The sequence below is a fragment of the Prinia subflava genome, chromosome 8 (assembly GCF_021018805.1).
Source record: "Prinia subflava isolate CZ2003 ecotype Zambia chromosome 8, Cam_Psub_1.2, whole genome shotgun sequence".
In the NCBI taxonomy this organism is placed as follows: Eukaryota; Metazoa; Chordata; class Aves; order Passeriformes; family Cisticolidae; genus Prinia; species Prinia subflava.
This window is the reverse complement of record NC_086254.1, coordinates 3,886,502-3,912,456: the sequence shown is the minus strand read 5'-3', so window position 1 is coordinate 3,912,456 and position 25,955 is coordinate 3,886,502. Positions and strand designations below refer to the sequence as shown.

The following is a 25,955-nucleotide window of genomic DNA, read 5'->3' as shown; positions in this document are numbered from 1 at the left end:
AGGTGACATTGCTCAGGGAACATTCTGTGGTCTGTGGCACAGAAAAAGGGAAATAAAAGAAAGAGAAGGTAGAATGAAATACTTGTGTTGAGCACATGGAAAGAAAGGAGTCTGCATTTTGCAAAAGGGTCAAGAATGGTAGGTGCTATTTTGGTTTTCAGTTAGTCTAAAGTGTGAAATATCCAGTTCTTTAAAAAAGCCCAACCACAGACCTGTGTCTTCATGCATGAGTCATAAACCATAAAGCAGTCCTTATTCAAATTAGCTGCCTCACTCTTAAACTCTTAGAGTTTGCTGGTAATTTTCACTTGATTTTTTTCTTAACAGGGTGCAAAAAATAAATTATCTTCTGAAGCTGGTAATCCACAAAGTCGCTCAAACAACATGTGACTGAATAATTCTAAAAGTGTGAGTGGACAGAAGAAAGAAGGCAGATAAATGTGACTACATGTGCCAAAAGAACAAGAATGCCTTTCTGTGCCCTCTCCTCCTCTGTTTTTGGACCTGTTTTTTGAGGGAGAAATGGGAAAACACAGCCCTGTTTTAAAGGCTGATTGTGCTCACTCTTCTTTTCTTCCTTTCTTCCTGTCTTCCTTTCTTCCTTTTTCCCCCTTTCTTTTGCTTTCTTTCCCTTTCTTTCCTTTCTTTCCCTTTCTTTCTTTCCCTTTCTTCTGTAGAAAGACTATTTTTAGCTCTGGCAACTCACTGACAACAAAGAATATTGTTATTTTTGCATTTGGAGCTTCTGTGAGATCACTGCAGAGTTGTTTTATTTCTTGGGTGCACAATGGATTACTTTGCTTTTATTTACTTTTCCTTTTCCTTGTCTCCAAGGCCATGGTCTTCAGCACTTTTGCAAAACACAGCACTGCAGCTTTTTTCTTTGTAAGTTCTTCTGGCTGCAAGGAACATTTCATTTCAGTTCTGAGTGGCTGCGCTTCAGTGCCGGAAATGACCGTAGTGATTGAAGTTCCTCATCTCCCCAACACATCAATTTTGTGTGAGGAAATGCTTCCTCACCCCTGCTGAGTGTCTGCCCTGGAGACATGCAACCCCCCGGGGAACACGAGGACACAGCCCTGCTGCTCCAGGCACTGCTGCAGGGAGAGAATTACGGAGCTGCTGCAGCAGATGGGACACCATGTCCATCGGGGGCTGTGTCAAGGAACAGTCCAGCAAAGAGGGATTGCCTGGTAGTTGCCGTGCTCTGCTTTGGGAATTTCATAAATTTCATTGATTGGTTCATTGTGCCAGGTGAGGACCTATTTTCCTCTTCTAAAGAAAAAGAAATTTAAGTTCTTAACACCTCTACAAATGTTTCTAAACTCTACAAATGTTTTTAAAGTAAGGATATGCTTTATGTCTTTTTACTTTTTCTCATTTATCTGCTTTAGCCTGTTGATCATACTCTTAATGAAACTTCCAGTTATAAATCTGGAAAGTCCTAGGAGTGATTTATTAGATATTAAGTTAGTAGAATGCTTATAAAAATAAAATAATACTTTAAAATCTAAGTCTCTTATAAACAGACTTTAGAGCAACTGGTCCATTTTTGTGGCTGGATTCTACAGAGATTTGACTAAGGATCCTCTCTTTACTGTACCCAGCAGTTTACAAGGCCTTCTTTGCTTCTAGTAGATTCTATGTGGTATTCCTTTATCTGAAGAATACTGGTGCTATTACAAATTCAAAACCTGTGTCATCTTTGAGATAACTTTGTTAGTTTGCTTAGGGAAGGTTTAACTTCCTTGTGAGCTGCTGGCAGCCGTGTGATTTCTGCAATGAAGAGTGGATCATGATTGTGGAAAAAGAATAGAGACCCACTTCCTTAAGCCTTTCCCTACCTAGGTTATGATTTGTTGTCTAATAAATAATATCCTTCCCCCATAATATGATTTTTAAAATATGTTTTTCCCTAGCTGAAAACAACCAAGAGTTGCTTATAGTAAACTGGAGGGAAAGTCCCATGGGGTTTTTTTCTCCCATGTAAATTGTGGTCTGTGTAAATTCTTCTATTTAGTATCTGAAGCATTTACCATGCTTCCAGGGATCTGATTTAGAAAACAGGGGAAACACTTGTTGTGAGCTTGCAATCTTTTACTTCTGAGTGGCCTGGGAAACAGAAATGTTTTAAAACCTTGAAAAATCTCAAAGGATGGATTATTGAATTTGGAATTAATACCTAGTTACAGTACACAAAGTAATTATTTTGCTACTTAGACCATTCAGAAATTTAGGACATTCAGTCGGTATCTTTAAAAATGGAGAATGTAGTGGGTTTAGGAGTTTGAGCTTGAGTTTTTGAGTACTTTTAACAACTCAAGAGGGAAGGAAGCAAGTAGGAGCACAGTAGGAGTGCATGCTGAATGACACTGCAAGGCTTCAGTGAAAAACTTCTGTGTGTGTGTTCAGCTGTCAAGTGACTTTCCTTGGAGGAGAGCATGGGACAGAAGAGGGTGAAAATATCTTCAAGGAAGAATTGGATGCTAGAAGGGATCTCTTGGGAGGGTTAAGATCAAGGAGCCATTTGGTTCATTCCAGGCTCTGAACTATTCAGGGCTCCTGAACCTGCTAAGAGCTTAAACTTCCCAACGTGCTCTTGTGAGTGAGGTCCCTTCAGGGACATGTAAGAAATCAAGAGCAGAGGTGGGGATCGTGCCCAGGCCTCTGAGACATCTCCTTTAATTACACTATGTGACTAAATCCCTTTTTACTTAGTTCTATGACTCCTGGGCCATGGGGGAAGTCTGTGAGCTGCAGTTCATACCACAGCAATGTACTGCTCACCTGCCAGAACTCAGTGCCACTGCAGAATTCTTGTGACAGTGCATTTGAGTTTGGCTGTCCAAGTGTATGTCCATGTTGTTGGAGATCAGCTACAGGAAAGGGAGGAAGGGGAGGTGTGAGTATCAGCTTAGAAATAAACTGGCAGCAGTTACAAAGTTGTGGTTTCCGGATAGTTTTGGTCACAGGCTTTGACAGCGTTTGCATGACAGAAAACCAGCTCTTCCCCTTATTTGTCTCCTGACTTCAGTTTGTTGAAACAAGTGACCATGGAGACCTTTCTCCTCTCTTCTGTCCACCAAGCTGTTCAAATCAATGCTTTGTAATTTGCCAGGAGCTGGCAGGGTCAGTTGTTTTAGTTATGTGGAGAGGATGACATTTTAATGGTTCTCAGTGTGAATGTTAGTTTGAGGTGAAGTTGTGGTTCTGTTCAAGTCTTGTTAGCTGTGATTTGTTCTAAATACTGCATGAGACCAAACCTGAATTCCTGCATTACAGTATCTCTGTGCATTGATCACTGGCTGCCAGAAAGGAAGGCTACAACTGATTGTCCTGTTTTAATGATGCAAAACATTTGAATTAAATCACTTGTTTAAACTTCTGAAACCATTATGAACCCCCTAAATGTAAAATATGTTCAGGAGTCATTGAGAAAGAGCTGTAAACCTCTGGAGCTGCTGTTAGGCTGGACCTTGATCTACAGTGAGTTGAAGTCCCATCAGTAAATAATGAGAGGACTGATGCTGCAGCCATGGGACTGTGGGAGAACACGGATTTAGCTTTAAATTAGCTGGTCCCACACTGCTTTTAAGTGGCTGGAGCAGTTCATGGCACAACATATAAAACACAGCATGAAAGGAGGGGTGCCTCCTGCTGACCTCACCCACTCCCTGCTGCTGCAGATGTGAGCACAGCAGGCAAATTACACAGAACTTGTTCTCTTAAGTGGTGGTGGTTTCATCCTCTTAAGTGTTATGACTTTATCTATTTTGACAAAGCTGAAGTGGCATGAGAAGTAAATGTCTTTTTAAATTAATATCTTTCAACACTGGAGTACAGGTATGTTTTTTCAAAGCAGTATCTTGTATTTTTAATTGGTTTTCAGCAGTGTAAATTGGAAATACAAGAAAGGTGAGGTGAAAGATCTGCAGCTCTGCCATGGTATAGAGAAGAAAATGACCTTTTAGTCTTAACATCCACTGTTTTGTTTCACATTGTGTCCATTAAACTTTGAACTCTAAATTGTTTGTGTACTTAGGTGCTAATAGTGCAAAGAAGCAGAACAGGTGTGGGTGAAACGGGGTAAACTGACTCTCATATAGTGGAAGCTCATTAATTTTATCTATAGGAATAAGAATTTTTATTTCTTTGTGCATCTTCTGCTTGTGGTTGAGTAATGGCTTACATCTAAACTAAAAACTAAATGTGCTGCAGTTCTTGCAAGCCCTGGTTTTGAGTTGGCAGTTACCAGGATGGAGCAGGGCACTTTGCTGTCGTTCAGTGTCTGCCTCTGTTGCAGGGATCCTGTTGGATATACAGAAATACTTTGGGCTTAGCGATGGGAAGACAGGTCTGCTGCAAACAGGTAATAAAATCTCCTCAGTTCAGACAGCTTGCTTTGCCTTGCCCCTTTGCTGTCTGCTCCTAAAACACAGTCCAGTTACTCATCCCTTCTAGTTCCTCCTTGTGTGTGGTGTTACTTCCACTTGTGGCAGGCTGACTATAGTGCAAAACTGAAAGTCAGACTGGAGTCAGGTCCTTCAAAATCTCCACAGTATGTGAATCACAAAAGATCAAGGGTTTCTCACAAAATACAGAAGTTGAGTAATTCACATACAATTTATTGTTGTGTAGATACTTTGAGTCTGCATTTGTCTTTTCCCAAATATCAATCCCCTGCCTAGTACAAACTCAGTCTGCCTTTAACCCCTGCCCTAAAAATAATGTGAATTTATCTGAGGGGTCAGCAGTACATATGACAAAAACAACTGGACGAATATTCTCTTTGTCATTGTTGGATTTTCAGTCTTCACCTTGTGTTACATGCTGGCTGCCCCCATCTTTGGATACCTCGGAGATCGCTACAACAGGAAAATCATCCTTGGAGCTGGGCTTTTCTTCTGGTCTGCTGTGACCTTAGGGAGCTCATTCCTCACTGAGTCGGTATGTTGCTTTCTTAGAGGGTGCTATGACAATAATCTGCATACATCTTGCAGGCCTTGATACAGTCCTTTCCTAATCTCATCTAGAAAAGCATCAGTGACCACTCATTTCCTGAGCCTTAAGCCTGGACTAAATATACTCCATGCCTTACAGGACACACTGGAGTCCAGCCTAGGCAACAGAGAACCCACACATTCTTGTTGGGATTTTATTTTTATCCTACATGTTTGTTGTTTATGACCTTCCAGTGTGGCAGCTTGTTGGTTACATGTGCTCTATGCAGCCTGTCCTGAAATTCCCTCTGGGTGTCACTCTGAGAAGTCACTGCTGTGCAGAAAAGGAAAGCCAAGCAATGAAAGGTGTGTGGAGGGAATACAGACACAGGCAAAAAGCAATTCCATTCTGATTTCCTCTGGTGGATTTCACCCACTAAAATGCCCCTATTTAACAATATGCTTTCTTTCTTGCATGGACCTTTTTTGACTATAATGTGTCTTTTCCCTGCAGCATTACAGGATATTTGTTCTTTCACGAGGACTGGTTGGCATTGGCTCTGCCAGTTACTCCACGATAGCACCTACCATCATTGCAGACCTGTTTGAGGAGGGAAAAAGGACCACAGTGTTATCTATCTTCTACATCTTCATTCCAGTGGGAAGGTTGGTTTTCTTGCAGTGGCCTTTTGAAATTCTGGCTGACCACACCTGCAATTCAATATACCCTGAGCCCTAATCAGATCTATTTTGATGTATTTCTGCATTGGCTCTTGCAAAGGGATTTGTCACTTCCTTAGCAAGTTTGAATAGAGCTGATTAAGTGTATTTCTCTACTTACCTTGAAAAAAATTCACTTTCCCCCCGCTAACATTTTTAGGGAGAATCTAGACTCTGGAAATTCTGGCTTTGAATAAAATATTGAATCAATTCTAAAATAAATATATGCATGAGAGTATGTCATTTATTTCTGTGTTTTGTAAGACAAAAGCTTTTAGATATTAGTTTATTTGACAGATTTTTCAAGAACCCTCCATTAAATGTCTCCCAATGAAGAACTGGTACTTTCCTCTCCTCTTTTAGTTAAATTGACATTGTGTCTGAACAAAAGGTGGAGAAGGGCTTTCCAAATGGTTTAGAGGCATACTCAGTATCAGAGCAGGCAGCCATGGCTGGGCCCAGAAGGCAGATTAAAACTAAAGAAATTCTTGCAGGGCATATAGGTAATAAAATGTTTTATGGGCTCTTTGATCTGGGTTTGCAGTGTCATTCTACAGACTGTGTATTCCCAGGGGAATCTGGGACATTACTGTCATCACCTCAAGGCTGCTCTGAGGAGGTTAGACTCAGTTTTTCATACTGGCTGGCAAGACTAGCACAGACAATGAGGGTTATTTCTGTTTATCCCTTTGGAAAACCATGACAGAACAATTCTGTGTGTTCTCCTTAGCTGGCAAGACATGTCATTTCAGCCAGCCAGAGTTCACTGGTGCTTGCTGATCACTGCTCTCTGTTGTTTGCAGTGGCTGTGGTTACATGCTGGCAGCTGGCATGGCAAAAAGCACGGGCGACTGGCACTGGGCATTCAGGGTGAGTCACTCACTTCCATTCACTGTAACATCAGAAGCGTCACTGGGGTTTGGATTCTTTGTGGTCATTGTGTTAAAGGTGAGCAGTGGAAGGATTTTCTACCCTCTGACAGGTCAGAAACATGGTGTTTAGAAGTTTTCCTGCAGGACAAGTGGCAGGTTAATGCCTAGGTCTGATAGGTGTAGGTGAAATTATACAGCAGCCAGGGCAGGTGCTGATGTTCCTCTTATCTGAGGGCACATTTGGAATGGCTGTTACTGCACCAAGACCTCCTCAAAGAGAGGAATTTGAAGGTAAAATGATCATTATACTGGTAGCACCAGTTTTCTGGAATGCTGTTGGGAACAACTTCTGTTATTTGAGGGTTTCAAGAAAGTAACCTCTTCTGTTCTGGTCATGTCATCACCCCGTGCTTTGGAAGCACTTTGTCAGAGCCTCGTGCCTTGTACACCAAATCAGCGAGCACATGCAGGTGAGGGGGGCAGAACATTTACTGGAGTAACACTGGTGTCATTCAGGTGACACTGGTGACTGCATCAGTGACTCTTGTGTTTGTGGCTAGAATACTACAGTACAATTTTCTTTCTTCACGTGTTTTTCTTTAAAATCAGAGGGAGGAGCATTCATGTATCTGTATGATGGGGAGGGAGGATCTATTATTTTTCCTTCAAAGTCTCCGAAGTCCCTCTTTTTGTTTACAAATATGACCTAAACCAGCACACGTCTATTTCTAAACAAATTTGCAACTTTCTGATAGTGATTCTGAATTGCTGTGGAGTTCTTGCTATAAGAGAACAGGTGTCTTTGATCTAACCAAGCTTGTGTCTACAGGTAACTCCTTGCATGGGAGGACTGGCACTGCTTCTCCTGATTCTACTGGTCCCTCACAGGATCCAGAGAAGGACAGCAGCACACAGAGCACTGAGCATCTCTGGCACCATCCGAGAAGCAGATGAGAAGCCAGATGTACACAGAAGTGCCAAGACTACTTGGTGTCAAGATATGGGATCACTTGTCAAGAAGTAAGTGGTTTGAGCTACAAAGGTTGCCTCTGTTGAGGAGTTAGCATTCCATGAAAAGAAATATGTCCAGTGAATCCTGCTTTGCTCCTTTGAGCCACATGCTCTATGCAAGAGGATGGAAACACCATGAGTAAAAATCTTTCTTCCACTTTTTTACAGGAATGCTACAAAAGAGATGAAAAAATTTCTTTCCTTCTTTCTATCCTCCCATTTTGAGGAGGGGGAAGGGGGCAAAGTTAGGATGGCAGTTTGCTCCTATTTAAATCCAAAGCTCTATTTTCTACTAAATTTTCCCTTCCCTACGGAAGCTAGATTGGTAAAACTGCATAATTTTCTGATGTAAATTTATTTATAATTGTTAGTGCAATGAGGAAAGTTGTATTAACATGTCTCAGGCACTCTCTGTGGTATTTGGGAGCCTGCTGTGCATGAGGTCAGAGTTTGTGGGACCCCAGTATGGTTTCTAAAGTAATTGTCCATATGTTTTGATGGGCTGAGCTGTGGCTGGCAGATGACACCTTCCTTTTAACCACACCAAAATTCAAGCTGCAGCTGACCCGCAGGATGGAGCAGGTTCGTGGCTCCCGTGGCCCCGCAGTCCGGCGGTGCCGGGGCAGGGCGCGGAGCTGGAGCCGCTTTGGGAACAGCAGGTGCCGCTGTGCAGCTGCGCCAGACCCGGCTGCCCGCACGCTGCCTTCCCACCCGGCGCTTTGCGTTTAAAGACCTGCTTTCCCGAGACCTTGTTTGTTTTTGGAGTGCTCTTCCAGACGATCCAGCGTTTTCTAACTGCCCGCTAAATCTGCATCCTCTGTACATCCTGAACAGCAGGTACACTAGAGATTGGTTTTGTAGGCACTTCATCCTGAAGGGAATAACAAAATAAATTTTCCTGAATCAAAAATGAACCTTTCTGACATTTCAACAACGAGACTGTTTCCAAACTTGCTTTTCTACATAGATGTTCCAGTGTAAAAATGTATTTTAATTTTCTTTTCCTTTAGCAATTGATTCCCATTTTCTTTTCCTTGGACAATTGATTTCCAAAGTGTAAAGACATACTGCCAAAAAACTGTGTGGTTCCACGTTTAATCAAGTCCAAGAGCACTTTATCTTTAGAAAATGGAAAATTAGGTTCACTTCTTAACAATTCCTCTAGTTTGGTGGTCACCTGATCATTTGCAGTGGTCTTAAGATTTCAAACATCCCTATTGACCTCGAAGGGGGTTTTCTCCTGAACTATTAGGGACAAAGAGTCCAGCAAAAATTTAATTTTCTCCTAGTCCAGGGCAGGAAGGAGACAAGGTTTGGACACTTTTCAAAAATGCTTCTCCTTTTGTCTGAAACTTGCAGGGGAGATTGAGTCTATTTTTACTCACTCAGGTAGAGTTAAGGAGTGCTTCAGCCCCTGCAACTTCACAGTTCAGAAGACCCAGACATTCCCCTCATTTGTACTGGTTACAGAAACAACTTAAAACCTGAGGCATTTAGACTTACACATAGAACCCTTTCCTTTAGCTACTAAGCCATTAAATTCTTCCTCATTCTCTATTGTTATACTTCTGCTATCAAAAAATTCGCAGCAATTGTTTTAGCAGAAGTTGGCATAAAATCTGCAAGAGACCAGGATTTAACATGAAATCAGTAGGTCATACCCTTTGCTCTAATTAGTCCTTTATTGTTGAATTTCATAATAAAGCCCGATCAGAGTTCAGATATTCAAGGGAGTGGATTTTGATTACAAGATGTCTGAATGAATTGTTTTGTTATTGCTTTAAATCCTGGGTGTTGCAGGTAGGTTTCCCCTTTTTCCTCACACACCATTCTTTCAAAAATCTCTCAGCTGTTTTCTTTCGACTTTCAGCTGTAGTTTTGTCTGTTCCTCGCTGGGTCAGACTGCCATGGCCTTTGTCACTGGAGCCCTGGGAATGTGGATGCCACTGTTCCTGTACAGAGCTCAGGTTGTCCAGGGCATTGTCCCACCCTGCCTCCGAGAATCCTGCAATTCCTCTAACAGGTGAGCTGTGCCTGTGGGAGCAGCCCTGGGAACACTGCTCAGTCACAGCTTCCTTCCAAAGGCAGCAGGGAGGATGAGACTGAGCACTTCTTGTGAAGGCAGTGGGGTGTGAATGGTAAATTGCTCCCAGGTAGCTGAGACACTCCCCTTTGTTTGTTTGTTTATAATCACTCAGTTAACTGGAAAGATGCTGCCAGCCCTATTCAAGTAAAGTGGGAAGAAGCAGTAATAGCAACACTTGTGGGGAAAAAGGAGCAGCTTTAGCAAGGAGTTTTTAGTTGACAAATGACTGTGCATCCCAAGCTACTTAAATATCCATTTAAGTATATTTAAATCCTGTGTTTTAGTAACTTGCCTATTATCTTCTTTTTATTCTGGTTTTATAATCCCTGCCATGTTGGCGAGTTCATTGTGGCTCCCAGCTTGAAGAAAGCTTGATGGTTTTGCTGTAGTATCACATCATCACATCAATCCAGGATCTTGTGAACAGCTGCCAGCAGAGCTCTGCTTACAGAGCATGTCCAGACCAATGAAGATGCATGAATAGTATCAAATATTGTATAAAAAGAAGAAATTACACTACTAGAACACTTTGAAGTAGCCATAACACACCTTTTTGTAGATCCCTTTTCCCCACCAAGGAAGAGAAGTTTTTCTTCAGTGTGTTGTCCAGAATACAAACATGTGTTCAGTGTTCCTCTTGAGTCTTCTCAGCTGCCCTCAGTGACAGTGAGCACTGGGGCTGACTCCCTGTCAGTGGTCTCCTCCCTTTCTCCAGGGGGTATCCCAAGTCTTGTTTCAGTCTCTGCTTTTGTAATGGATTTCAAAGAACTAAGTGTTTACTGCGTGGCCTTTCCAGGTAAATTATAAGGAAAAGTAGTAATCACACCTCTGCTAATGGGATTTTTCTGTTTCTCTGCAATGGAGTAACTGAGTCAACTCACAAGTGATTCTGAGTTGTACCAAACCAGATGGATTGAAGAGTCATCCCAAAATCCTTCAATGGGAAATGAATTGTCCTTCCATGGGTGCCACCAGTGGCATGTTACATATCAATGAGCAGTACTGGGAAGAGAGTGAAACACAGAGAGTCTGGCTCAGGGCATGCAGATGAGGGAAGCTGAACATAGAGATGTTTGGCTGTATCTGTTCACAGATGCACTGTAAGTACTTCCTTTGTTAAGCTGAAGGTGTTTGTCTCCAGTTTGTTTTCTAATCCACTTCTGAATTATTACTCCACAGCAGTGTTGTTAGAGCAGACATGGTCTTCAGGGAAGTGAAACAGAGCGTCTGATAGTTTAACCTCATGTACTGCTTCTTATAGGATGCTTTAAACATAACCTTGGCATAAGCTCCTGCCAGAAGCAGCATAAGGCTGGTTTTGGACTGTTATTCCAAGGGGATGTAAAGAAATAGAACATAAACTACTATGTCAGATGTGATGGTGCTGGAGGAACTGAGCTGCACGTTACCAGACCTGCCCGGGGGACACTTTAAAGATGTTTTCCCCTCTGGCTGTTGAGCAGTTTCAGACTTTGTTTAAGGAGCAGGACTGTGTCAGTTGGACTCCTTGGAAACACAGCCTCAAATGGCACCACAAGTGACTCAAGTCTCAATCCCTTCAAGGTAGATAAATAGGGAATGTGAAGTCTTTGTTCAGGTCTTTGTATAAACACTTTGGAATAGATCAGAGAGATAAGTGAGCATTCTCAGACCCTAAAAGATCCCACAGGAGCCTTTCCCCAGTACTAGGCCTCTGTGCTTTCCTACTCCCTGTCAAATGAACTGTGCTTGGATTTAGTTTTGGCCATTCTCTTTTATTCCAGCTGCAGGTTTATTTCAACTACAGTTTACAATACATGAATATTCTAAACACAATTCCATGAATGCTTCAATCAGCTAATGTCACCTTGGAACTTGCCTCTCTTGAACAAATCTGTGAGATTATTCTGCTTTGTGACAATCTATAATGTCACTGTCAAGCCATAGTCAGTGATGGATCAGAATCCTGAAGAACCTGCAGGGAGAGTACAAATTTACTAAAAGTTTGTTATCTTGCATAACAATACCTTCTTTTTTTTCTTGTAGAATTATCGAGTTCTTCCTAATCAGCCAGAAAGAAATTAGGAGGTGGATGTGCTGTAGCTGAAAGGAACAGATCAATCCCAGCTGGTTACTTTGCTTTGCAGTTAGAAAAAGCTCAGGAAAATGTACAGAACCTACCATGTAGCACTCTAAAATATTCAGAAGTGCTTGTGCTGAGAATACATTGGTCCTGTCCCTGCTTGCCTTCAGAGAATTACAGTGCAGTGACATCACTGATCTTGTGCAAGAGACTTGCTTTGTCATTGGGGGGGGGTCTCATTGGGATGAAAGAGATGAAAGCACACATAGAAGTCCCTTTGGAAGCTGAATCTTCTAAACTATTCAGACATGTTCTTTTCAAACATGAACTTTTGGTTCCTGAAGAACACATTTGCATTTGCAGACACACAAAACTGAATGGTACTGGAAACTCTGTGTTCAGAAAATGCTACGTGGACCTGGCAGTAGTTACCTATTCAGTATTCTTTGAACTCTTTTGGGAGGTAGTGGGTGTTTCCCACAGTCAGAGAAGTGACTCATCTCAGCTGTGCTAACCAGAGAGTTATAATTTAGATGTGGATCATTCCACGTGCTAGGATCTCTTCCAAGGCAGCAGATTGTGATGCAGGGATACTCCATCTGTGTTTCAGGGATGACTGGCTAGATTGATTCACAGGGTAACCACGATGACTGTGTCTCCTCTAAATCACAGCATGTTCAAGCCAGATTGTGCTGAGCAGAGCCCTCCTTGAGCCTGGGTGCATGACACCTGCTCTGTAAATGGGAAAATATCTTCTCCACAGGATACAGCTGCCATTGCAAAGCCATAGCTTCAGCTGAGGCTTGGCATTACATCCCTTTAGGAGGAGTGGGAGGGTTACATCAAGTGGAGTAAAATTCAGCTGCCACATTAAAGATTCCTCTGAAACTACAGGTACAAGCTAACACCATTTATTTTTCCACAGTACAGTCTTACTATGCTCAGCTGAATCCTCTGCTTTTTCTCCAGCCTGATATTTGGAGGCATCACCATTGGGACAGGAATCTTGGGTATCATTGCTGGGGCAGAAGCTGCGAGACAATTAAGGAAGAGAAACAACAAAGCTGATCCTCTGATCTGTGCCACAAGCATGTTCATTTCTGCCCTGTGCCTCTACATAGCTCTGATGGTGGCCCAGACAAACATCCTTGCCACTTTTGTAAGTGACAATTAGCAGAATGTCTTTTAGCACCCTAGGGGGAATGGGAAGGGGGAGGAGGAGGCTGGGGGTGGCTTTTGCAGAATTCTTTGCAGTCTTCTAGACCCTTAAGAGGTTTCAGTGACTTGTGACAAGTTGCCAGGTAACTCTGGGCTCTGATGCTCCCATAGCTGAGGTCTGTCCTGTGACAGCCACGCTGGGCTGTCCTTGGTACAGCATAAAGGGCAGACAGAGCACAAAAACTGCCCTCAGGTCCTGCACAGTGCCCACACTGAAGAAGAGAATAGTAACCATGCATTTATCTGCATTGAAACATGTCCCTTATGCAAAAATGTGGTTAAAGCAAGTCTCAATCTTACGTTAATTTTTAATGCTTTGTGCCTAATTTAGTATTCTTATTTATTTTTGCTCTCTGAATACTTAAAGGTTGGTGTAGTTGGGACTGTACAATACACACCATTCTTCCTAGGAATAATTCAGCCATCACCTTCAAAGCCCCAGATCACTAGCTGATCTCCAAAGTCAAGCTTTTGGCAATGCAAACTGAAGTATAAATCACTTAAATTCCATTCTCAGTAAAGAGGAAGACAGAAAGTTACTAGGAATGACAAAAAAATCCCTGTAAGAGGGAACTGAATGTAAACCCTATTTCAACTATAATCTGGTAACGGTTAGGGAAAGACTCCTGTGCTTTTTTCCTGGTACTCCACAGCCAAAATCACCATGATTAACATAAATAAGAGGATCTAAGTAAATTACAGTAATCAACAGTTCTCTGCAAAAGGGCAGTTTTGCAGATTTTTTGCTTCTAAGAATAATGCTTATTCAAAGAGGTTTTCCTTCTGACTCCTCAGGAATGTGTTGTTGAGGAATGTGTATTCCTGGGGAAAAACACCTTCACACCAAGAGAAAACGCAAGTGGATTTGCCTGAGTGTGTGTACACAAAACAAAATGTGAAATTGAAGATTATTTTTGGATCCAAGAGTAGGGATCCAAGTGCCCAGAAGAATTAGCCACTGTCTTTCTCTGCTTCTCAGAGACCCACATAGCTCCACTCTTAGTGTGTTCCTCAGGGAATTTCCTGTCATTATAGGTAGAGAACAACAGTTTAGTTTGCCAGTCTGTGTGAGATGAGTGAATCAATATATTTGGTTGGAACTACCAAAATATACCTTTTATTAGAACCATAGAGTCACAGAATCATAGAATCAGAGTTTTGGGTGGGAAAGGACCTGAAAGCTCATCCAGTTCCACTCCCCTGACGTGAGCAGTGACACCTTCCACTGTCCCAGGTTGCTCCAAGCCCTGTTGTCCTGGTTTAGGGTTTCAGCCTGGCCTTGGACACTTCCAGGGATCCAAGGGCAGCCTCAGCTTCTCTGGGCATCCTGTGCCACGGCCTCACCACCCTCAGAGGAAGAATTTCTTCCTTATAACTTGTCTAAAGCATTGTGAAGGAAAAGATGTCTGGATGATAGTCTGTACTAAGGATCTCAGTGCTTCAAGGAACTTTTTTCCCTAAACTGGTTTGGAGGAGAAAACAAACGAACAGAACAGACAAGAACCACAGGATGTATGGATTTCCTAGGTCTATCCTGTATCTATTACCTACAGGATATCTATAGATATCCTAGGTATGCTAAGTCTGGTAATCCTTAGGAGAATGTAAGCCACCCCTCCAAAAACATCTGAGTTTGTCACTGTGCCTTTCCTAGACTGTCTTTTCATCAACCAGGGACAACATCTTGACCCAAACCTTACCAAACACAAGGCTGGCACCTGTTGTAACAATGTGCCATCAGTCTGATTAGTAGATAAGAATAATGTGCCAGGCACCATGTGATTTTGTGGCCTGTGTTTCTGAAAAGATTCTGCTCTCTAGCACTGCTCCACCTCAGTGGTGTAACTTTATTGCTTTCCTCTAGACTCCCTTAGTCTGGGCAGGCTGCTCCAATCTGTGTCCAGGGCTGGCTGAAAGGGTTAATATTTTCTGAGACGTCAGCTGTAAGAACTGTTTGGTGCCTTCCCCTTTTCCTCATGGCTGGGTCTCCATCTGTGGTGGATTAGGGATTTCCCACAGGACACCGAGGCTCTGAGACTGCCTATCCTTGGAGTCCATTCTGTTTTGGAAGTTCTCTCTCTGAAGGAGCCCTTAAGAGTCCTTGTACTGACACAGAGGTGTTCACTTGGCTTCATTTGCATCCCTGTGCACTCTGTAAAGCTGTGCTGAATGTTTCTCTTCCATCTCTTCCATTTATTTTTTTTTTTCTCTTCTTGGGTTCAGTAGTTCATAGCAGTTAATTTGGGATGGTGGTGTATGTTTCCTTTTTTGCCTCTTCTGCTGAGGATTTGTGACTCAAATACCTTTTTTGGTTCCTTTCCCCACCTTTAGGATGATGTTAGTGTTTGTAAGAAAGGACAGAGGTGTTTAATTTAGAAGTGATGGGTATGTAGGACAGCTCTTACATAGACAGGCACAGTCAGTGAGCCTGCCTCATCTTCACAGTATAGAAGGACAAGGCAGTATATAGTATAGCATAGTACAGTATAGTCATTGCTTTGTTCTGTTTTGCAGATTTTCATTGCATTTGGAGAGCTGTTTTTGTCTGTAAACTGGGCCGTTGTGACAGACATACTGCTGGTAAGTGCTCATGACACTATTTCCTTATTTCAAGCTTTCTGTCAATGTGATATTGTTCCTAAGCCTGCATCTTGGTGGCTTGCTGGGGACAAATGAACAAACTCCTACAGAGAATCCCCTTATTGGTGTCCTGCTTGGAATCACTGCCACAGTGTCCTGCTGGGCAAGGATGCCAGTGGCAATAAGGGTGTGGTGGTGCAGTATTCCAGGTTGTTATAATCCCAGAAAGATGTCCTGATTTGGATGGGACTCATGCACGTGGTACTCTCTAGTCGTGCCTGTACCCATAGTATTTTGGGCTTCTGTACAGCTCATTGTTGTCAGATATCTGCTGGAAAATGATCTGCACCAGAAACAAGGTCATTTTATGTCTATAATCAGGTTTTCTGTTTGTTTTCCAGAGGTTTCAAAGCATGAGACAAAGTTGATAGTCCATGAACTATTAACAAGTTCCCTTAGTTCAGAGTACAGGTGAATTCCGGCTCTTGCAGTCCAATTCACAAGTGGTGTTACACTGCCAGAGCATCAGGCCAGCAGTGGCGCTTAAGGAGCTCTTGGGAATTCCAGGACTGACACCACAGGCCAAGGAATAGCAGTGCATGATTTCATTTGGATTCTGTCATCAGTAATTTCTTTAGAGAGGAAAAGCACACATCATGTAGCACAGTTTGTCTAGACTGTGATGAGAAGCTTCTTTTTATCATTTCAAAGGTTTTTAGAGTTAGTAATTTTACTTGAGTTTTTACTCTAAATAAAAATTTGACAACCTTTCATTTAGGTTGCACCTCCACAGTCACTAATAGATGTCTGTGTAAACCCTGGGGCAGGCACTGTGATTGCTGAACTACATGGATCATTATTGTCTTATCAAGTAGTTTAAATGACTTTTTTTTAATAATCCATGATATGAACAAGTTGAATATGATTTATCAGTGCAATAAGCAAAGAAATGCTCATATCTGATAGACTGCAGAAACCTGCAGAAAGATTTAAATACCAAAGTTATTTATATGATTGACAATTCTTTTGTTGCTCCCCATGGGCATAAGACAAAATATTTAAATTGACACTACCCTTTTCTATGAGGAGTAGAATACCTGATCACCCAAAGGACCCAAACTCTCTGCTGTGGGATCCCTGGCTGAAAAACTGTGGATGTGATGGTAAGCCAAATATTTCAGGCAGGAAGCTCCCTGTGAGACAGGGACTGTTCAGACCAGTGTGGTACAGGCACAATGCTGCTGCAGGTGGCACTGAAAGTGGGGAATTGTGTAAATCCACCAGGACAAGTGAGAGGAGGCTCAAAGTCAAGGGACAGCAGAACAGAGATTTTTTACTGTTTATTCCCAAGCAAGAGTCACGTGAGTGTTTCCCATTTTATGTAATAGTGTTTCATTCTAAGGGAGCTGAAATCTATTTGCAGATTGCTGCTGCAAACTCCACAGCCACAATAAATCCTTCATTTAAGAACCACAGTGAGTGCATTCACGTGTAGCACAACTTGCAGCGATGCACAATAGCAGCTGACAAGAAAGACAGGAACAAAACCTTGCAGCCTGTGGCTCCAGTGGAACACAGGTCACTGTCCCTTGCTGTCACAGGACCAGGAAGTTTAGCCCTGAGGTCGCTGCCACTGTGGTCTGAGCTGCTCAGATACACAACCTGCTTGGCATCTCTGCCGGCTACCTAAACCCGAGCACTGGACAAGCTGAGCAGAGATAGAAGGATCCCTGTTACAGTGTCTGTGTAAAAGGATGAGAAAGTGTTTTGCCAAATGCTGAGCACTAGTCACCAAAGGGACCAGCTGTGAATCACTACAGAACTCTCCTTCCACTGCCTGACCTTGCCTTGACATGAGTCTGTTTATCTTTGTATTTCACAGCAGAGGAACCTTGCTTTACATTCTGATTGAGATGAAGGAATGGAACTACTTACATTTCATGGGTCTTCAGCAAAGTCCTGCTGACACTGACTGTGCATTATGTTCTCTTTCACGGTGCTGCTCTCTACATGTCAGTTTTCTGCACTCTGGAATTTTAATAAAATAGTAAATAATTCAGTCAGCATTAGTCAATTGGCTGCTTGCTTAAAATCTCAGCCAGCAGCCAGGAGGGTTTTGATTCTTATTTGATTCTCACAGAATGGTCAGAAACAATTATCCTATGAGAAAAGAGCTGAAGCCTTGCAGCAGTGAACAGGTGCAGAAAAACTATTACTGGTCCGGACTGACATTTTTGCTTATCTTCTATTTCAGTTTATTTTGAAACAATTGGGGTTTTTCGCACCAGAAGGAAGTATAAATACCATTGCCATTCTTTTTACATGAGCTGAGGCACCAACTTTTTTGAATTTCTCAATTTAGTTTTCTTTGAACTCCTACATCTGCATTTAATGCTCTCTTTTGTCACTGTTGAAGAGGAAGGTGACATCACTGAGTTAGGTAATGGTGATACACGGTGAGGAGAGTGAGGCAGATGGTTACTATCAGCTCATTCATTCAGTTCCTTCCTGAATCCAAACTGCAAAGCCTGCAAGGAACAGGGCTTCAGTTCAATTCCATCACTCCAGTCTCAGCTTTCTTAGGGAATGCTGCATCACATTGCAGCCCACAGGAAACCTGTGGGGAGCATCATTGCCATATCCTGGCTCCATGTAAATCTAGAAGAAAAGGAAGTTCTTGTCTCCCAGGTGACCAACATCCCTAACTTCCATTTCTTTTAGAATATTAGTTCTAAATATTAGTTCTAATTTAGAATATTAGTGTGGGATTAGTTACCAGCAATATTGTACCAGCAAAATTGGCAACAAGTGGGGAGGTGAAAAGTTTGGTGTAGCAGAGCTCTGTGGTGCTGCCTTCCCCTGGGAGCAGACATCAAGTTTATTACCACAAATGTGCTTTGGGTTGGATCTCTTGAACTCTAAATGCTACTAATTGTTTATCAGAAAATTGAGCTGAATTTGAAGATGTCTGCTCATTCAGTGGCAATCCTACTCAGGAGTTGTGTTTCATCCTGTTGAAATCCCATGAGTTGAGTCTATTTCTGCTGTTACATGGACTGAAGGGTGCCATAGATAACAGCAGTAAGTTCTCTTTCAGCCTCATTTCCTATGTGAACTGGTAGAATTTCTGATAATGTAGCTGGATTTGCTAATGCATGTTCTTATTTTGCCATGAAAATGACTTTTCTTTCTTCCCACATGGCACTACTAGGCAGACAATGTAGCTAGGAATTAATTTCTCCTGCAACCTGTGGAGCTGAAGACAAAGGAAGATGCTGGCTGAATGATAAGGACTTCCCCCTTTGTGGCTGGTGCATCAAGAGGCATTGCATGTAGCCACCTTTGTGCCTCCTATTCAGTGTAAACACAAAGGTATCTGCTGTACAACTGCAGTGCTAATGTGCAAGTGGAGAAGTGCTGGAGCTGCCTTGCTGGTTTACCTTGCTGTGCTTGGAGTATTCCTTATGAAACGTGTTTGCCATCTGTGAGGTTATGGAACTCTGTCTTTTAGGGTTTTGGCAGATAATAGTGTAAGAGATGCTGGAACTGGAGATGTTTGGGAAGGCTACCAATGTATCCCTGTCTCTGGAAGAGCCCTGGGAGGTACAGAAGTGTTCACCAGCCTGAGTGTTCCATCTGCTTTTTTGCTGACAGCTCTGTGGCAGAGTCTGCAGGGGGGTCTCTGAAACCTCCAGAGGCAGCACAAAGGATCTGCAAACTGTTTGGGGCACCTGCTTCTCTGTCCAGGCATCTGGGCTGGACCTCCTCAGAGGAGATGTCACCTCCACTCCTGCCATGGTGTGGGGTCTGGGCAGGACCCAGGGTCAGGCAGGACCCCTTCAGATCCCTGTGGGGGAGTGTCTTTTGTTTCTTCTTTTCCTACTGAATCCCACAGTGCCTTGAGCTCTTCAGTATAGTGTCTGTCATGCAGAAGAGCCTGAGTAATAACAGAGGCAGAGTTTGCATGAGCCCTGAAATTATAGGAAACATCCCACTCTTCTCTTGTATTTTTCTTGTTACAGTTTTTTTATGTCTCTTGTAGTTGCAGCTATGGGACATTAAATAAAGGTAGTAAGGTAGTGGTGCAAGGCACTGGGAGAGCCAAAGTACATTTAGCTTTTCTCATGCTTGCAGTGCCCATGATACACTAAGTGTGTAACAATATTTGATTTGCATTTCTCAAACACAGCCTGTCACTATCCATAAAAGAAATTTGAGTCTAGGACAGATGACATGAAAACCTTGTAGAGCCAAGAGCTGACAGTCTCCAGTCTAGTACAGTCTGTCATGGCCAGGTCTGCTTCCCAAGCTCAGAGTTTCCTACTGTAGTTTTTTTGTCTCTGTACAAGAGAGGCTGTTCACAAAGTGTGCATGCTCATCATCCAGGCAGAGGAAAAACAAATGTGTGTAGACTGCACACAGTCAGTCTAGGCCATAGTGAGCTTTGGCCTCAGTGAGAAGGAGCTGCAGGATTGTTCCTTCATCCCATGGATGACAAGGATTTCAGAACAGCCAATCTCACATAACTCTGCTCTTTCACTGTCTGCAGACTGGATGCAGTATCGTGGCAACCTGACATCACAGTGGTTTTCTGTAACTCCAGAGAGATCTCCAAAGCATCACTGGTTTAATATTTACTATTGTTGGAGCACTCTACCTAAATATTCCTAATGAAAAAGAAATGTTCTATCCATTCTTAGAAATATCTGCTTTGGAGGGACTAGGAATGGGGCAGGTTATGCATTAGGTGCACATGTGCAAAGGAAGGAAGGAGGTTTGTTCTAATCCAGCTGCTCAGAGCGCTCTTACTGGGTGCAGAAATGCTGCTTTAAGAATGATTTGTGTATCCAAGGTTAGGCCAAGTGCCTAAGAGGGGCACTGCCAGTGTTCTCTGGTTCTTTACTGAAACTGGTTGCAGTATGTGGTAAGCAGGACCAAAACTCTCAATTAAATGTGAGAACAGGGTCTTTTTTAGTTTTAAGCCAAACTTACTATGCATATTAATGTTTCCTTGAAGGCAGTGATGGAGCCACAGTATAGATCATACACCTTGAGTCTGTCCCTTGGTAAAACACCAATCACACTAATTAGTGTGTGAGACATATTTAGTGACATTTGGGTGAGTTTCAAGAAAACACCCCAAACTGTGGAAGAGAGGACTGAGAATATATTAAGCATTTTGTTTCTGATACAAGCAAGTGGTTGGAAAACAAAGCTATGAAGGTTTGAAATTGCTTCTGAAGCATTCAGACTGTGAATGCTTTTTGCATAAACGTGTTACTGAAAGCCTTCTTCAGGCACAGTTATCTTCAGTAGTACGGGCATAGAGCTCTTATTACCCCCAAATTACTGTATTTCCTTTGACAAAACAGTTCTAATTTATGTGATGCTCTGCCACGTTCTGGATGTGCACCACATCTTCTCCACCTTGTTATTTAAACTGTGTGCACTGACAGGCAGACTCAGTGGGAGGTGTTGTTACTGCAGTACCTTGTGTCTCAGGTACTTCCCAGTTACCGGCAATACCAGCAAAACATCACCAGCCACTCTCTGCTCGGGCAGGTTGGGTCCTCACCCTCAGTCTTCAAGGGGTCTGCAAGGCCTCAGCTGATGCTTTGCAGCTCCTCCAGCTTCCAGGTACCCCCCTTTCCCCCAGAAATCTAGACCAGGCCTGCTGACACAGGTCATAAGATATTTTTCTGAGAGACTGTTGGTGCTGAATCCTTATTAGCAAATCATTGTGACTGCAGGGGTTACTGGCTGGAGGCTTCTGTTGCTTGCACGGCCAAATGGATCTGTACAAGCTGCTCTGAGCTGTGTATGGAAGCATGGGAGTCACAGTTTAGCTTCCTTATTGGTATTTTCTCCTGTGTCTTCCTTTCTTGAATGTTTGTTTTTCCACAGCAAAACATGCAGTGTACCCTTTTGCTCAGAATAACTTCTGTCTCCAAAGTTGTAAACAATGTTTGAAAGTGAAATCCATAAAAGCTGCTCTGTCGATGTCTCTGGGATATTCCAGAAGCAGCTGGACGCTGCTGAAGTTGTGTGTGTGTGTTAATGTCCCCTCTCCCGTGGGCTGTGCTTTGTTCCAGTACGTGGTGACACCGAGGCGACAGTCCACAGCCATCGCCCTGCAGATCCTGGTGAGCCACCTGCTGGGAGACGCGGGCAGCCCGTACCTCATCGGGGCTGTAAGTGAATCCTCTCCTTACTGAGCTTTCCTTAGGACAAAGCTTTAGAAACTGAAAGATAGACACTCACAGAATACAGGCACTACCTGATCCAAACCCAGAAATTACTCAAATTGCTGGCCCTGAGTCTGGGACACAGGCATTTCTCTAAATGTTTTTACTTGCATGAAGCACTTGGTCCTGTGACACTGCTTGGAGGTGTGACTAGTTCTACGCAGTGCCTAGAAATTTATTTTAAATCTGCAGACTCATATCTTTTTAGAGGCATACATAGATTGCAAAGACAGCATAATGGGATTTAAGAACTTTCTGCTAGGTTTGTGAGGAGTTTAATGGAAATTAATTCAATGTGTTAAAACCCAAGACTCAGTTCAAACCTTGAAGTTTGAAATCTTGCAATTAGTCAGGGAATTTTCTTTATCAGAGCCTGTTTTTCTTCCCTCTGCACTCCAGAGATTTTTTCTGCTAAGCATTTTAAAATTAAATGTATTAGGTTTGTATTGTGGCCATTATGCTTGCTGTAGTCCCTAGGTCCCCATTTAGAGTTGATCTTCCTCTTATCTTCCTAAACTGTCATAAATAATCATAGAAACCCAGCAAAGGTTGAAGAGTCTCATATTTATGCATTTCAAGTCACACAGTGTATTCTAACCATCAAGAACAAATGTGGGAATAAAAATGACTGCTTTCATCATTTATCTTTTTGTTTATGCTAAGAAGAGATTTCAAGTTCCTTGGTTAAGTGTTGAATCTTACTGAGTTTCTGGAAATGAGATTTTCCTTCTGTCTGCAAAAAATAAAATTCATGTGTATCATTTATAGCCTTTACAACCTCATTCTCCCACCAGTGCAAAAAGCACCTGCCTGGTATTTTCTTCTTCCCACTTACTCACAATGTCACTGCATAACTCCTCAAATGCCTTTTGGCTCAAAAGCAGCCCCCACTTTTGTCTTAGATTAATTTCCATCTTTTCTCTGTCTATGAGTGTTGTTGCTTGTGCCTGTATTGCTGCTTGGCCCCCTGTTTCTATCCACTGGATGCCAATAAGGGAGGAAGAAAGTTACTGAATAGGATCAAGAAATGCTAAAGGTCACTGCCAAATGCCCATCCTGTGCTGGCAGTCTGGAGACGGGCTAGGAAATGTAAAATATTCTTCTTGCCCTTGTGGCTGGAGGCACTGAAGATGTAAAACAACAGGAGATTCTTTGACCATTTGGAAGCTGGAGAGCCGTGGAGTACAGGGGTGCTGAGTACTGAGTTTGACAAACCTTGGGAGCAGGCTCTCATCCCTGCCTGCCTTTTTTATTCTTTCCAAAGCCCACACTGTGAACAGTCTGTTTAAAGCAGGAGAGGATGGAGGTGTTATTCTGGATTAATGGCAGCCTTGTTCCTTCCCCAGATCTCCAACGCCATCCAGGCCAGGAACGTGCCTTCGCTGCAGTGGAGTTTCCGCAGCATGCAGTACAGCTTTGTCATCTGTGCCTTTGTTGGGGTCTTTGGGGGAGGCTTCTTCCTCCTGACGTCTCTCTACATCGAGGAGGATCGCAGAGAAGCACGGAGGCTCTGAGGTGTCTTTACAGCTCTGAGGTGTCTGTGTGTCTTTACAGCTCTGAGGTGTCTGTGTGTCTTTATAGCTCAAACCCAGATGAGGTGACCTGCTTGGACAGCAGCCACGGTATCATTTCTGTGACATTAAACCATGCTGGTGTCTGCCTTATGCTAATGCCCCGTCAGTCTCTGTAAAATAGATAAGGGCAAAATCCCAGCAGTCTCAGATTAAACAAACCTTCCACACTGAGCAAAACAGACCACAGAGCTCACAAGCAAAATTGCTGTTAGTGCAAAATGCTTCAGTACATGGAAATAACATCCTTCACTGTAATGCACCCCTACAGACTTCATGGAACATGAGATTCTTTTTCTACTCTGGTCTTTCTCAGCCCTGTAGAACCAGTCCTGTCTCTCTGTAGCATTCTCCCTCTTCCCTGAAAGAAATCATGTTCAAAGTGTAAAAGACTTAGAAAAAAAGTTTTGAATTGGACAGAGCCCTGTCCTCAAGCACCTGGATTCTTACAGCCTCCTTCTGCTCTGACAGGGTTTTCCAGGTACCAGCAATGAGCTGTCCCTCAAAGGAAGATGAACTTTGAGGTGAGATTTGCACAGAAGAAAAGAACACCCTCCCTTTTTTCTTTCCTTTTTGCCTAATGAGATACAGCTGGGGAAAAGGCCAAATCACAACCCCTCCATATGGCAGAAAATCCTGCACACTGACTTTTTTGGATGGTTTTGACTGCGAGTCAGAAATTGCTCATGCATTGGCATATGGCAGCTCTGCTCCCCCATCCATAGCCAGGCCCTTGTCCTCTGTGGGGCTGGGGAGCTCCAGGGGGTGTTGGACAGAGCTGTCACCAGCACGGCTGCTGACCTCAGCAAAGCAGGAGCTTTTGAGGGACAACATCTCCTGGAGACCAGGGAGGCCTACGAGTTCTCAGCAGGATGAGATTTGCCTGTAGAATTTGGAAAATATAGACAGTTAAAAGAGTGTTTTAAGTAGTCTAAAATGACCAGGAGAAGCAAAAACTATCTAAGTCATGTCAGATTCAATATTGGAGGGCTGTGATAATTTTATAGGTAACATCTTAATGGTATGCCTCTTCCTAATACTTTGAGGCTCTTCACTGTATCCTCAGGCCTTGGGTAAGTATCTCCTCTCATGATCAAGCAGTACCTGTAAAACCACTTCAGTATTACTGTCCACTGGAACTCTTATCTCCAAAGTGAAGGGGATTTGGGATGTGGTATCTGTTGTCACAATACCAAACAGGACACGTCCAGTGTGGCCAACTTCCATTGTTTGTCCTGGCTTAGTTCCCAGCAGCACCTTAAAGCCAAAGCCTGAGGAAGATATTGGCAAGTGAATTGTAAAGTGTTGTGAATCTTGCATGATTCTCCCAGTGAATCATAAGGATCATAAAGCACAATATTCCTGGAATGACTGTGAATGTCTAATGTCACTGTAAATAGCATCATTCAGCTACTGCAGGTTTTTGTTCTTCCCTCTGTCTACCTAATGTTTAAAAAATCTGTTCTTAAATCTGACTTAAACCTAGGTAGTGAAATGTGACCATAGTGGGAAATAAGAGAAACTTCGTGATACTCAGTAAGAGTGTAATAATTGTCTTTAAAATAAAAGTTTGTATTCTGGAAGGTTGAGCAACTTTTTCTGGTTGTAAAAATTAGCCATGGCCATTATACCACTGATCTTTTGGAATCTTCTGTGCTGCCAGAGAGCCCATAACCAAGAAGGGATTTTTGCTGTTGGATGTGAATGCAGAAACTTGCAAAGGTCCTCAGTGCTTCAGCCATGGCAGGATTTCAGCAGCTCCATGTGCTTCTCTACCAGGTACATTCAGGATTTGCCCTGCAAACAGTTGAGCAATTTATCACTTTTGTTATGTCAGCATTAAATTCCTCTTTAAAAATTCATCAGAAGCTGCATCTGGCACACTGTGCAGGCACACATTTGACATATGAGCAAGAGATGCCAAATGCTGTTCTGTAAATGGTACAAGCAGTCCGTGGCAAACTCCTTCCTACTCCTACTCCAATCTCCTCTGTGAAATTCAGTGCCTAGAAATAAGCAGGATCACACTGACTAGGCATCCCATCTTTTCAAATGCCGCTCTCTTTTCAGTGCAATTTATGGGCAAAGGATGTGTCATTTTGTTACTTTTTCCCCTGTGTATAGCAGGATAACAGCTGGATGATCTGAGCTGTGCTGGGCCTCCCTGGAGCTGCCTTGCCCTGTCTCACTGAGAGCTGCTGGCAGAGGCCATGGAGAGATCACCTGCATGGAACAGCCCAGGGAGCCTCTGCCTCCATGGCAGGGGAGCTGCTTCCATCAGCTGCTTGGTCCTGTCTCTTCAAGATGGAACTTCCTCACTAGGATCTGTATGAGGAGTAGAATTTCTTCACATTTTCGGCATATCTTGATTTTGCTTCTTAGTGGGTGTCACCAAATTCTGCTTGGAGGGGTTTTCCTAGTGCTGGAGGGGGCTGTGCTGCACTGTAGCTATTTCAGACATCACAGTCTTTTCATGCCACCAACAACCTGCCTTAGGGAAAGTCACAGAGTCCTGGCACATGGCCAATAAAGGGACCAAGGTTTTCAGGCCTCAACTGAAATACAGTTATTTTCTATAGTTCCAATTAAGTACAAATAAGAGAAGAATGGAGGGCTTTAAATTAAGTTATTAAATCAGTTGCTCTGTCTG

General features: G+C 42.9%; 1 protein-coding gene across 1 annotated transcript; it reads left to right on the top strand.

The window, feature by feature from the left end:
* The first annotated feature begins 715 nt into the window (after positions 1-715).
* Positions 716-24,880, top strand: LOC134553100 (protein spinster homolog 3-like). Its single transcript, XM_063402415.1, has 12 exons — positions 716-1,254; positions 4,304-4,369; positions 4,811-4,947; positions 5,455-5,606; positions 6,464-6,530; positions 7,362-7,552; positions 9,414-9,566; positions 12,661-12,850; positions 15,424-15,489; positions 21,582-21,680; positions 23,081-23,249; positions 23,777-24,880. Exons 1-11 carry the CDS (start codon positions 1,047-1,049, stop codon positions 23,246-23,248), a joined length of 1,497 nt encoding a protein of 498 aa, XP_063258485.1. The 5' UTR covers positions 716-1,046; the 3' UTR covers position 23,249; positions 23,777-24,880.
* Positions 24,881-25,955: the final 1,075 nt, after the last annotated feature.

Coding starts and splice junctions, on each gene's coding strand:
- LOC134553100 (XM_063402415.1), top strand. CDS start 1,047: ATGCAACCCCCCGGGGAACACGAGGACACAGCCCTGCTGCTCCAGGCA. Junction 5,607..6,463: donor ATCTTCATTCCAGTGGGAAG/GTTGGTTTTCTT, acceptor TGTTGTTTGCAG/TGGCTGTGGTTACATGCTGG. Junction 12,851..15,423: donor CAAACATCCTTGCCACTTTT/GTAAGTGACAAT, acceptor TCTGTTTTGCAG/ATTTTCATTGCATTTGGAGA.